The 13,116-nt window shown below is 39.3% G+C and overlaps 1 protein-coding gene across 1 annotated transcript in view; it reads left to right on the top strand.

Annotated features, from left to right (window-relative positions):
• The first annotated feature begins 337 nt into the window (after positions 1-337).
• Positions 338-13,116, top strand: part of SNAPC1 (small nuclear RNA activating complex, polypeptide 1, 43kDa) — a 15,803-nt gene continuing 3,024 nt past the window's right edge. The window contains exons 1-9 of the mRNA XM_010000697.1: positions 338-363; positions 574-733; positions 1,402-1,542; positions 2,004-2,108; positions 3,124-3,282; positions 3,927-4,001; positions 4,656-4,718; positions 5,659-5,800; positions 7,166-7,246. Of these exons, the coding sequence (XP_009998999.1) occupies positions 338-363; positions 574-733; positions 1,402-1,542; positions 2,004-2,108; positions 3,124-3,282; positions 3,927-4,001; positions 4,656-4,718; positions 5,659-5,800; positions 7,166-7,246 (952 nt within the window). The remainder of the gene's footprint in view (positions 364-573; positions 734-1,401; positions 1,543-2,003; positions 2,109-3,123; positions 3,283-3,926; positions 4,002-4,655; positions 4,719-5,658; positions 5,801-7,165; positions 7,247-13,116) is intronic.

Below are 13,116 nucleotides of genomic sequence, written 5' to 3'. Positions count from 1 at the left end.
AGGGGACCTGGCCTCCCCCCTCCCGAAGCCCAGCAGCTCCCCGCGCTGAGCTCGCCCCTCGGTAGTCCCGCCCCGGGGGTGTTGGTGGGCGGTGTTCCCCGTCAGGGCACGGGTCTTTGGACTCTAGGTGACCCTGCTCTGGGAGGGGGGTTGGACTAGATGATCTTTCGAGGTCCCTTCCAACCCCTAGGATTCTATGATTAAGGGTCTGCCTGGCTGGTGTGCGGGTGAACGGCAGCAGCGATCCCTGTGCGATAGCGGAAGCTCATTAGTAGTTTGTTTTGAACATCAGTGATCTGTGTGGTTTGGACACTTCGGGCAGTTTGATGCGGTCCTCATGGTACATGATGAAAAAAAACGATTGTAGGGTATTTATGTCAGTTTTCACTTTACATCGGACTGAATACAAAGAATTGCATGCGGTGTTGTGTGAGGACCTAAGGTCTGGTTGTCTCTGAACAAGAGCCCTATGGTGATGTGGTTTAAAATACTTGAAGCTTTTTTCTGCATTACTGAGTTTCTGTATTTTTGCTTTCATAATTGCTGACTGTAACACGCTTCCTTTTGGTTCAGTGGTAGAATACGAGCATTGGAGAGGAATAAGCTCACAAAGAAGACTTTAGAACTGGCACAGCAGTACTTTCTGCCCCCTTATGCCTTCCAGATCCGAGTTGGTGCTCTGTACCTTTTGTACGGGCTCTACAGTACACAGCTCTGCCAGCCAAAACAAAAGGTAATTGTTCTTCAGGTTTTACTCTCAGAAGATACTAGACATAAGATATATGGTATAACCTCTGTCTGCTTTGTTATCATAAATGCATAGGGCATTTCCATGTTGCTGTCAAATAAGGCAACCATAGTGAGAATATTTGACACAACAGTATAATAAGCACTTAGAAATGCATCCAGATGAGTCTTGAAAGTCTCCAGAGAAGGAAACTCCACAAACTCTCTGGGCAGCCTGTTCCAGTGCTCTGTCACCCTCACAGTAAAGTTGTTCTTCCTCAAGTATCACTTGTTCTTGGATGAAGGAATGGCTGTAGTGTAAGACAGATGAAGAAAATGGGCATGTTAAAAATGTGGTTAAATCTTTGTTTTGTTTTTCACAATTCTTGGATTTTAGCTGCATTATATTTGATAGTAGTAACAAATATAGTAGGATCCTTTCTGCAGAGCTGTAATCGGATGCCATGTTACCTGCTAAACATCCAAGTTCTACATAGTAAAACATCACAGTTCCCAGCTGAATTCATTTCAATTTGTTGAGATATGCGGTTGGTCTGAGATACGATGTTGGTCTGACTGCAGGCACATAGTAAAACATCACAGTTCCCAGCTGAATTAATTTCAGTTTGTTGAGATACGTGGTTGGTCTGACTCCAGGCGTCTGTTTTGTTGCAGATCAGAATTGCCCTCAAGGATTGGCCTGAAATCCAGAGATTTCAGCAAGATCTGATTGACTCCCAGCATTATGATGCAGCATACATCTTCAGGACGCTGCGACTTGCCCGAGCCTTCCATTTCACTGCCATGCCAAAGCCAGTGAGTTACTACCTTAATGACTTCCCATTTCTAATAAAATACCTTCATCTTCCAATGGCTGATATTTCAACAGGACTCAGGTATTTACTTCAGCTTTGAGGCTGGGTTGAAATATAGTATGTCTTGCTCTAGGTACGTGGTGCAAAGCTTAGAGAGTGTTTGACTTCTCACTTGAAAGTATTTTTTCAGTATCTAATGTTCTTATTAGGTTTGAGATGTCTTACAGTCTGTGGAAGTGTCAACCTCTTAAATCTGGATGCTGGATTCAATTCTTGACTAGGGAATCATTTTTGAGAAGTGCTGACTCTGAGCACTTGACAGTAAAGTTGCATGCTATTGTGGATGGGATGGTTTTATGCCCTTGAGGATCTCTTGATGGTTGGAAATGCAGTAAGAATTTTCAAGAGGAGATGCCATGTTAAGTTTGCATTTAGGTTACAAAGCGTTGTCTCTTGCTTTAGCTAAACTACCGAACTAAGAAGAAGATTGAGGAAAATGAATTTAAAGAAGAGTTTAAAGACCCAAGTAACAGAGTGAACAGCTTCATCACTAATGATGTATTGGAGGTACAGTAACTTTTTAACCACTGATTAATTACTGCTTGTTTTGTTTTGCTTTTCTGCTACTGCTATCCAAGAATTATAACTTATCTAATTAGCCTGGTCTTGTCCTTTGGAAGTCTTGTGGATGTAGACTAGGATAGTAAGTTATGCCAGCAATTCTGCCAAACATTCAGAAACATGGCATTTATTATGGAAGAACTGTGGCACCTTTTTCAATACTGAAATATGCTCTATTATTTGGTCATTTTGCTTCAATAAGATGTAACAGGTGGGAGGGGATAAATGTTTAATTGTCACTTGAACAGAGAAAAGTGGAGAATGGTGGGTGAGGAGAAGCATGTCCACAGGTTGCAGCTGGAGCCTTGATACTTGTGGTAATATGAATTTACTTATCTGCAAGTTTATAGCCTTCTCTAACCTTTATTTCTCCTTTCAAAACTTGATTTTGTTTAAGATATAGTACATTTCATTAAAAATTGATTAATTCAAGCTGGGTATAAGTTCTTATATTGCTCATTATGACTCAGTAATAGGTCTTTGTTTACAGATTTTTCCTTTTGCTACTAGCAAGTATATATCATCAATAAGGTTGACTACTGTGGTACAAAAATCTGTCATCTGTGAAATGGTAGAGTGAGAAGACTTGCTTCCTCAAAAGGAGAAAATACAATGTTTTCTCCAAAGAGTTAAAAGTAGACCACCATATCAGAATGAGACCTCTATGAACAGTGCCCCTGAGTACTGCTGAGACTTTAGTCTTAGTTTAAATAATTCAGGGTGATCTTTCTTTGGCTTTTTTGGTGAGCTGATGGGGCTGTGCTAGGCAGCAGGTTGCTAATCTCCCTGGAGCTGAAATGATCTGAGCAGAATCTCTTTCTAACACTCCTTTTAGTTCCGTAGTCTCCTTGGAATGGTTGGTATAACCCTGGTTTTGTTCATTGAGGACTAATACTGCTTTACTGCTGAATTATTTTTTAAAATTTATTTTTTCCTGAGAAGAGTATCTCTTTTATTTTAGGAATTGATGAATATTCATGAACACTATCAGAAAATGAAGTGTGTCATTTCAGCTGACAAATCCCAGCCAGCCAAGGCGTTGAGCTTGATAAAAGATGAATTTGTAGTTACTCTTAAAGACATAACTTTGGAACATCAGGAATGGCAGCAGAACAGAATGGTAGGTAATATCAACCATTGTGCTGTGGCAACTTAACAAGTTGTGTGAACATGTAAGAACTGTCTTAGTGTAATTACGTCTGAGTGTACTTTGTAAATCTCAGGCTTAAGTAGAAGGAGCTATAACACTGAAGATGTGAAATGAGTAAAACCCCAGGAAGAGTTATGGTATGGAGGGTAGGGCAGGACTTATATGTGATGCTGCCTCTATGGTAACATAAATGATCACTGAGAGGGAAGCCCTAGAAAATGAAACTGGTGGCTTTTTAATTACCATATAAAGTCACAGAATCACAGAATGGTGGGGGTTGGAAGGGACCTCTGGAGATCAAGTCCAACTCCCTGCCAGAGCAGGACCAAATCTAGGGCAGGTCACTTAGAAATGCACCCAGATGAGTCTTGAAAGTCTCCAGAGAAGGAAACTCCACAAACTCTCTGGGCAGCCTGTTCCAGTTCTGTGTCACCCTCACAGTAAAGTTGTTCTTCCTCATGTATCACTTGTTCTTGGATGAAGGAATGGCTGTAGTGTAAGACAGATGAAGAAAATGGGCATGTTAATAATGTGGTTAAATATTTGTTTTTCACAGTTCTTGGATTTTAGCTGCATTATAGATGACAGACATTTAAATTATTACTTTTTTCCAGAAATTGTTCCTAAACGCTAAAGAAACTGGTGAAATGTCAGATGAAAAGAAAGAAGAGACTTTCTTAGAATCAGAGGTAAGGAAAATGAACTGCATTGCACAGGACATAACTGTTATTTTTTTTACTTCAGTTCACAGGCTAAGCAGTGTATGCCAAGGCTTGATGGTGTCAAAGTAACTTCCAGGAACAGCTAGTGGGGCTGGTTGCTGTTGGTTGGTTTGTTTTTGTTTTAAAATGGCATGTCATTGCTTTCTGTTCAGCTGTGAGCATTCACTGTTTGATAGCTCTTGGATGCTCATAATAAAAACTGTTTCAGGTAAGGAGGGGAAGGAGTTGTATCTTCTTAGCCCAATTCCTTTATGGTTCCTCCTGAAGTTTCAAGTAAATGCAATCTTCATTTTTTATCCTACAAAATTATCTCATGTTGTACTTATCTGTTGATTTCAACTTGAAATTTGAGTGAGATATGAAGTTTCCAATTTGATTTTCTCCTGAGCTTTGTGAGAGTGAAGGCAACCAGAATTATGGGCTGCCTTTTTAATGAAATTTGAACTTTTTTTTTCCCTTAAGGAACAGTTAGGTGGCATTCTAATGATATAAAACTCATTCTAATTATAGAATTACAGCTGTAGTGAGCTACTGCTCAAGTGATTGTCTGATGTGGTATTTCATTTCAATACTGCTATAATAGAATATGATTTTGTTTTTCTGACCTCTGTTTCTTTGCAGGGTTCTGAAAGAGCAAATGCATTGGCTAGAATCAAATACAAATCTTACTCTGCAGTTGCTGAGGTAGGTATAAAAATTGATGATAGAGATGTATTTATTTTTAAAGAACAGTTTTATGTACCAATTTAATGTACCAGTTTAATGTAAATGTTGGGTCAGAAAGGAGCGAGTTTAAATTGAACTTTGTAATTCAATCTTTGAAGGTTCTGTTTTTCCTGACAGACTGGGGCAAGCTGAATCTTACGTTAGATTTATGGGAACAGTGCAGATGCAGTCTGTGCTTGGGCAATTCTCATTTACAAGTTGTTTTTTAATGTCTGTGCTCTGTGTGAATAGGTGGAATAAAAATACATGTGAGTGGAATTGCTTGAATTCCTTGAAGCTTAGGTATTAGAATCTCTGAAGATGCTTGTGAAAATGAAACATGGGGGTTTAAAGTTAATTGGAAGTCTTTGGAAACATTGTTTCAATAACTGCTACTTTAAAAATAGTGTTGATTTATCTTTTTTATAGCAGGCCTGTGAGAAACATCAACATTTTCCTCTTTTGTTAAGCCTCTTATTGAAAAATCCATTATTAAATGAAACAGAGCTTTGGACTGTGCCATGGTCCAGACTTGTGAATATGCAGTGAGGTTCTTTTCTAGGCACCTAAGCCAAATATGATAGTAAAGAGGATTTATGGTGCAGTGGTTGGGGAAGAGTTCCTTTTGCCTGCACACAGTGGTGTGCAACATAACTGGTGTGTAAGTTGCTAGCAACAGAGAATGGTTTGAAGGGGAATGAATCCTTCATTATCTGAATTTTAAATGATATGTTAAGATCAAAGAAGGGTGTTGTACTGTTAAAACTGAAGAACAGTAACTAGTGGGAATCCTCCCATCCCTTCTTCACTCTGACATACAAGCTGTTTTTTTGGTCCTTGCTGACTTGTAAAGTTCTGAGTGGCATATCTGTAGAAGTTTACCTTTTTTGCATCATTCATATAGATGTTTGGGTTCTAGGCTTCCAAATCCAGAAGACATCGTCAAGTAAAATTAGAATCTTCTGAATCAGGATCAAATTATGGGAAGTCTCCAAGACAAAATAAAAAAGCCACTAGGAGACCACAGGCAACAAGGAGGAGAGGTTCTTTGGAGATGAAAGGTATTTCTCCATTGCATTTGTGAGCCTGGACAGAGAGCAAAAGTTCATCCATTCTTTTGCTAGCTGGATTAAATTTTACTGTTGACTGTGGAGGGTAGAAGATTAAAGAAATGTTATGCACTACACCTATTGTAACCAAACCATTCTGTCTGTTTTCCATGGTCTAGCCTGGTAGCAATCCAACATGAGTGCATGCACTTTATAGTTAATCTCAAGTCTCCTATATAGTCCTGCTAACTTTTCTCTGGAAAGGCATGACTTTGGAAAAGCATGTCCTGTGTGGCAGTGTCTTAATTTTTCCGATGTTCTTAATTTTTAATAGTTTCTTAATTTTTCTAGAGATACTAGAGGTTGAGATACGTCTGTTTCCTCTTCTGACAGGAAAACTTAAAGGACTAACCATTTATATCGATTCTTGTTGCATGGTATCCTCATATACGTTAATACGTTCTGAAAGAGATCAGGTCTCAGAACTTGAGGACTTACTGTTTGACATGAGACAATGTAAGGCCTGGTGTGAGACTACGTTGCTAGATCAAAAAAGGAGATGAGGAAGGAGAGCAAAATCAGCTATTTCAGGTCTCTGTTGAAGTGATCCTGTCTACTGTTGCTGATTTTTGGCCTATATGAAATGACCAGTGATTGATTTAGTTGTTTTACTGTCATGCCATTTATGTCCTCTGGATTGATGTGGTTTTACTTTCTAGGTATTTTCACATCCCTGCTCATGCATCTGGTTTTCAGTCTTCTAAGACTATCTTTCCCTGTCTCTCAGTTCTGAAAACATGGGAAAAGTGCTTTTCTGAAGGAAATATCAGATACCCAACTTTTAAACTGATAGTTATTGTTCTGCCATTTAAGTTTTTAATTTTTTTTTTTTTTTAATTAAAGGTTAAATGAAATTGAACAACAAAATAGTTTTAAATTATCTTTATTTTGAAGACAGGAATTTCATTTCAAAGTTCCAAACTCTATTTTCTGACTGACTTAGATTCTGCTAGAAAAAAAGTTACTGAGGAAATTCATCCCTCTTTTAGAGGAGCATTAAGGCAGTGTTACCTTTGCTTCACTTTAAAACAGTAGATGAAATGTTGAAGGGGAATAAGGGCATTTTGAATTGCCTATGGACTGAATTTGTGATTAGTATGTTTTAAACTTGTAGTGTTAATTACTTGTTCCTGAAGGTTTCTTTAGTGAGGCAGATGAAGGTTCTGGGAAATGTAGGTGTTCCTCCACAGCTTTTGACTAGAAAGTTGAGAGCAGAAAATGAACTGTCTTTTAACTGCTGGACCTGAGATGTAGAAGCAAAATAAATTTAAAAAAAGGCTGACAGTTTTGTTGTTTTTTTTTTAAATCTATCAGCAGGTGAAATGCAAGTGGCAACGGAAACTGTAACTCGGCATATTGGGATGCCTGTAATCACAGAAGAGGAGAACTCTGGTGAAGGTACAGTGATTAAAATTCTAATAAACTGGGGACTTGTTTTTCTGCTGTGCTGTATTTTTCTGAAACTAAAGCTGCTAATTGGGACCACATCTTGCTGCTGCCTTGCAAAAGCTAGGTGAGTTTGTAGCCTGTAAATTGTTCCATGAAAAATTAAAGCTTTGATTTGAGACTTTGTTACCAGAACTTACCTAGTGACAAAATCCTGCAAGTCTTGCTTTTTTCTACATAGATTTCACAGTAGCATGTTCAGAGTTAAAACTTGTCAAGTTTAGAAGAGACTTACTCCTCTGTAATACAGGCCTGGCTTGTAGAAATAGGGAAAAGTGATTATTTTTTTTCTTTGGTCATTCACCCACTTGCAGAAGATTCCTGTTCTAGTATCTCTGGGAAATCATGTAACTTGCACTTGAGGTCAGAATATCCCTTGCTGCCCTTAACCTTTGTGGAAGTGAGGGGAAACAGAAATTTCCTCTCTAGTTTCAACTGGACAATGCTTCAAGGATTAGGTTGCAATATACAGTGGTACAGTGGTAGAATCCTTTGCTATAGTACAAGTTGTCTGACATAGTTGGGGGAGATTCTGTGAAAAGCAGCAGAAGAGTGAATGACTTTGCTGTCACTCATATTACTGGAAATAATGTAATTTTTATATGGAAACAATGGAAAAGCAGGTTTCTCAAAGCTGGTGGTGGAGTTGCTCTATGGAAGCATCAAATGCACATAGCACAAATTGAGATGTTAGATGGTCTTGAACTGCTCTGCCACTCAGGACCTTCAGGGTCTGTTCTCCAGTATTGCTTGAGGAGAACATAAGCACCATGGAAAAGGCACAGTACAAAGAAAATGGCATCCTCTTTATCCTGAGGTGCCTTATTTAGCTGTGCTGTAGGAAGAGCCCAGGGTACTGCTTCGCTGCCATGTCTCAAACAATGAGTAGTGTTCCTGGGAGAGGAGCTGCCAGCTGAAGGCCAGTTCTAGTGGCAGTTCCTGACAAGTCTAAGACTGGTGGGTCTTGCTTACACAGGAAGGCAGACTTGATAGGCCAGAGGTAGAGGTTCATAACCTGAAAGAGTAGGATTTAATTAGGTTGCTTAAAAGGGGAGCAAAGAGTTAAATACAACTTTTGGAGAGCTTTAATGACATAGATGAATGTGAGGAGTATGTCGGAGTTGATTTAGTATCCAAAATTATATGTAATGGAAGAATATTTCATATAAGGGAGCATAATAACTATTAAAGTACTATTTCATTCAACTTTAAAGGGTCAAATTGAAGGCACAGTGGTGCATATAATATTGTACTTTATTTACTTTTCCCTCAAGTTTTTGTGGACAAAAAGTTTCTTTCCAAATCAGGACCATTTCCCATTTCTCAGAATTTTCCAGGAAATTCTGAAGCATCAAAACTACTCATAAGCAATCTCTTCAGGTACTTTGTGCTTAATCTGTGAATATTTCATTTGTCAAATTCACAAGGAAATCTTAGAAGTGTTCTTGAGGATCAGAAAACTCTCAAGATTCAGTAAGTTCTGAAGTACAGTATTTTGTCCATCAATGGAATTTCAATTGGTATTTTGAATGATAGAGTAGTATAGAATCTAGAAAGATTTTTTTTTTGTGTTTAAAACCACGGTTAGAGGAGTTGGGAGTGAATCTCAAGAGCTCATGTAATTAATTTCCTTTGCTTCTACTTAATCGTTCCCATGGTGGAAGATAGATTGAAAAGCTTGTCAGAAGTATCTCTTTATTTTCCTTTCAGAAGTATCTCTCCCCAAGAAGAAAAGAAGATGTTAAAGGATACGGCTAGAGAAGGGATAATGTGAATTTTAATGATAAAATGTAAATGCCAGAGGTAACACAAAGTGCTCGTTTTGGATACCTTTGAACATACACCAACTGTCTGGGACCGGAACAACAGGTGACACTGACACCTGAGCTGTCTCATTGTACAGCAGTGAGGTGCCATTTAAATCTTAAGAGAGGGGCTCAGTGCAGCCTGATGCTTTTCTTCATCTGGTGAATGCTGGTTTTGGAAGACAAAGTTGTTGTGCCCTGTTTGGGATGGGAAGAGAAGATGGTTGTTTGTATTTAGTTCACCCAGTGTGAATTAGCACTTGAAGCTGGTGTTGATCTGCAGTGATGTTTTTAGCTAAGACTGTTACCAGAACAGCTTACAAAATAGTTGCCTGTATGAGACACATTTGTAGTCTTTAATCTCATATCATTAAGGTTGCTGACTTGAAAATGAGTGTAATAAATTATTTTTCACGGTTTACTTGTCCCATTTTGTAGTGTGTCACTTCAGCACTGTTTGTAATGGTTTGATGCCACACGTGTGGGAAATTAACTTGGTGCCAAGCCTTTGGTTGTACTGTCTCTGGATTCATTGTATATTTGAATGAAGAAATGTAAAGTGCATTAATATTAATTCTGGAGATGACCCTAAGATGTACAAGGACAGGAGTGGAATTTCAAATGGTTCTTATGAATTGTAGAGGTGATGTGGAAGAAGTGAGTATGGAAATATGAAGCTCAGTACTGAGAACAGGTACTGGATAGGGAAACGATTGCTAGGCAACAGTACTGCAGGAGAAGGCAACAGTGCTGCAGGAAAAGCCAACAGACTGGTAATCATAAGCTGGAGTATTTAAACAATAACAAGCAGTAGAATTTGTGTAATTCAGCCCTTAAGGCCTTAAATACCCTTGTCTGACCACAGCAATTCCAGAAGAATGTGGACAGTTACTCTCTCCATGGGATTTTCTCCATTTGATCATATCTGTACTATCCAGGAAAGGCCGAAGGAGGCCTTTTCCTTTTCTTTTCCTTTTCTCCTACAAGAAGAAATATAAAATGGAAATAGGGACCTAAACTGAGTGAATTAGTTTGGTAGTCTGACTCAAGGGGCAAAGGATAGAAGTGCCCAAACCCGAAAGAAGGAACACTTAAGTAGAAATATAAATTATTTGATGAATTCTAAATAAAAGGGGGACTCTATTAAATGCATTGGTTGGTAAGGAGGAATGGACCTAAATGACAAACAGGTTGGACACTGGAAGAACTAGTAGTTAAGCGTGAGTGTTTCACTCAACCTTGTTAATTGTAAAAGAGGAAACACTTTATAAAAAAGCCAAAACCTTACTGTATAGTAAGCTGAACAATCAAATATTCAGTCAAATAACCAAAATATTTGCAGTCTAATCCACTAATCTATTAGTCCAGATCTAATTGTTACAGAAAAAAGAGTACTTCCATACAGAATAAAGTCTCTATAGTGGTAATAACACAGTTAAACTTCTCAGACACACCTCTTTTTCCTGGTGTAACATTCACACTGCATTTCTGGTTGCGAGGTTGTTTGGCTTAATCCATAGATGGAAAATTCTGTAAGTGATATGATCTAAAGATCAAACACAGCTACAGAAGCTAATTATCCATTTTCTTGACAGGCTATTTCTAGCTGAATGGTTATGATTGCACAGATACGGCATAAGTTTATTTTAACATATTTAAGGAGTCTGTTAAATGATTTTTTTGTAATGTGACCATCTTGTTTGCCCCTCTGTTCATCTTTGAACCGTCCCAGGAGCTGATTTGGGAGAATTTTCAGAATGTTTGATATTCAGTGACATGAATCTTCCCTGCACACACTTCTAAAAATGATTCACAAATCAACATCAGAAGCATGCAAAGGTTTGACTAGGCACAAGGGTAGATTCATTCAACTAGCAGTTATTTTTTAATTGTAATTATGAAAACAAGTGCTTTTTATTTCTAATTAAATGATTTAGATGTAAAATGGAAGTTATGCTTAAGGATAGACTTAGAACTACTGACTCTGTGCAGTGGTAATATTTGTAAACAATAATCCTGAGAATTTGGAGGCAGCTGTAAGCAAAATTTTCATTGTGCTGGTGTAACTTTTCTGAAATAAAAACCCCTTGCTGCAGTCTGATGGGCAATTACAGGCTTTAAGAAACAGGAGAGGGACTCCCTAAAATGTTCATTGGAGGAAGCAGCTGTCATTAAAAGAAAAACAACCCCCCCACACACACACAGAAGAAATCCCAACAAATAACCTACTCCCTTCCAACAGTAAATCTAGAAAGAATATTGTTTCCTAGTATCTTAACTTCTCTCCTGGTTATGGCCTCAGCTAATACAGTAATCAAAGGCTACAAGGGAACTTCTGTGTAATCCTGGTCTAACTTCAGCTAACCTGGTGGATGTGAGTGAGGCAACATGATGGTCTGTATCTGGATGTTGCAGGTTTTGTAAATAAATTCGAGAAATAGGGTTTGGCTGGAACTTCTCTAAGATGGATCTAGAAGATGGACTGAAGAACTCCATTTGTACAATAGAAATGGCCATTTCTTTGGCAAAGCTGAACGATTCAAAGAGAAGGTTTTAACTAGTGCTGTGCAATGTTTACAAGTATAATGTGGATGATGAAAAGCAGAACACACTTAAAACAGATGACATTGGTTTAGAAACTGTTTAAGTTTAAGTAGAAGGCATTTTCCAATATAACATTTATCTTACAATGGGGAGAAATGAACAAGATCTAATTAAGTAAAAGTAGGAGCAAAAGGCTGCACTTGTAAGGGCAGGGTTTAAGTAGAAGGCATTTTCCAATATAACATTTATTCTTACAATGGGAGAAATGAACAAGATCTAATTAAGTAAAAGTAGGAGCAAAAGGCTGCACTTGTAAGGGCAGGTAAAATGCAAATAGCTGAGCTTCCTTCCTTCTAGTCCTGTACTTAGATGTTTTATGTATCAGGATCCTATGTAGAGAGTTTGGATTCTCTCATCTCACATGCAGAGAAATTATTCAAATGACACATTTTATCACTTCTTTTCTGGAGTGTTTAATTTTGAAGTTTATTCTATTTCTGGAGTTGCCCATTCACAGTTGACAGAACCTGCTCTGTGGACCTGGCTCCCTCACCCCATTTTCATCTTTGTTCTCAAATCTGGGCACCCAGTTAAGCCTGGTAATGGCTTACCCCCATCCAAATGAGACTCAACACTTGGAAATGGGACTGCAAGAGCTTCATTAGCTACAAGGGGTTGAGAAATGTGTTAAAGCCCTGTCTTGCTCCTAGCACTTCAGGGCTTGGGTCAGTCTCCTCGATGCTGTGTTGTAGTTCAGGTGCAATAGAAACTTACACAATGAAAAGTTATGTTGGAACAGCTTGAGCTTTCTGTGACAGACACCAGATTGCTTCCTCTTTAGTTGTAAAGATGTAAGCCAGGGTATGCTAAATAAAGAAGGACGTATGGGCCAGCCACCAGCTACTAAAGGTTATCAGAGATGGGGAGCAACTTATTCCTTTAGAATGGAGTTTTGTGGAGGAGGGTGGGATGAGATGGTCTTTAAGGCCCCTTCCAAACCAGTCTATGACTCTATGTGATGAGCAGTGAGGTGCCATTTAAATCTTAAGAGAGGGGCTCAGTGCAACCTGCGGTGTCTTCAGATCAGTTCTGGACACAGGGCTGCGAGTTCACCAGGTCCCTCTGAGAGAGGCTGGAGTTTGCTGCCGTGCTTTGTGCAGGATGGCAACTCCTGAGAGGAGACGGCACAGAATTTTGGAAGACGAGGGTGCGGCTGCTGACCCTCCCGAGCTGGACTCTCCTGAGACACTTCCCAGCCCCCCCTGTGCCAGTGGGCCTGGGGAGACAGGGTGCAGCATTCCCTGAGCTCGGGGCAGCATTCCCTGAGCTCGGGTAGCATTCCTGAGCCCGGGCAGCATTCCCCGAGCCCGGGCAGCATTCCCTGAGCTCGGGGCAGCATTCCCTGAGCCCGGGCAGCATTCCCTGAGCCCGGGGCAGCATTCCCTGAGCTCGGGGCAGCATTCCCTGAGCCCG

This window comes from Chaetura pelagica, unplaced genomic scaffold (assembly GCF_000747805.2).
Source record: "Chaetura pelagica isolate M959 unplaced genomic scaffold, ChaPel_1.0 scaffold36, whole genome shotgun sequence".
In the NCBI taxonomy this organism is placed as follows: Eukaryota; Metazoa; Chordata; class Aves; order Apodiformes; family Apodidae; genus Chaetura; species Chaetura pelagica.
Note: the sequence above shows the minus strand (reverse complement) of the source record. Positions and strands in the feature narration are given on the sequence as shown.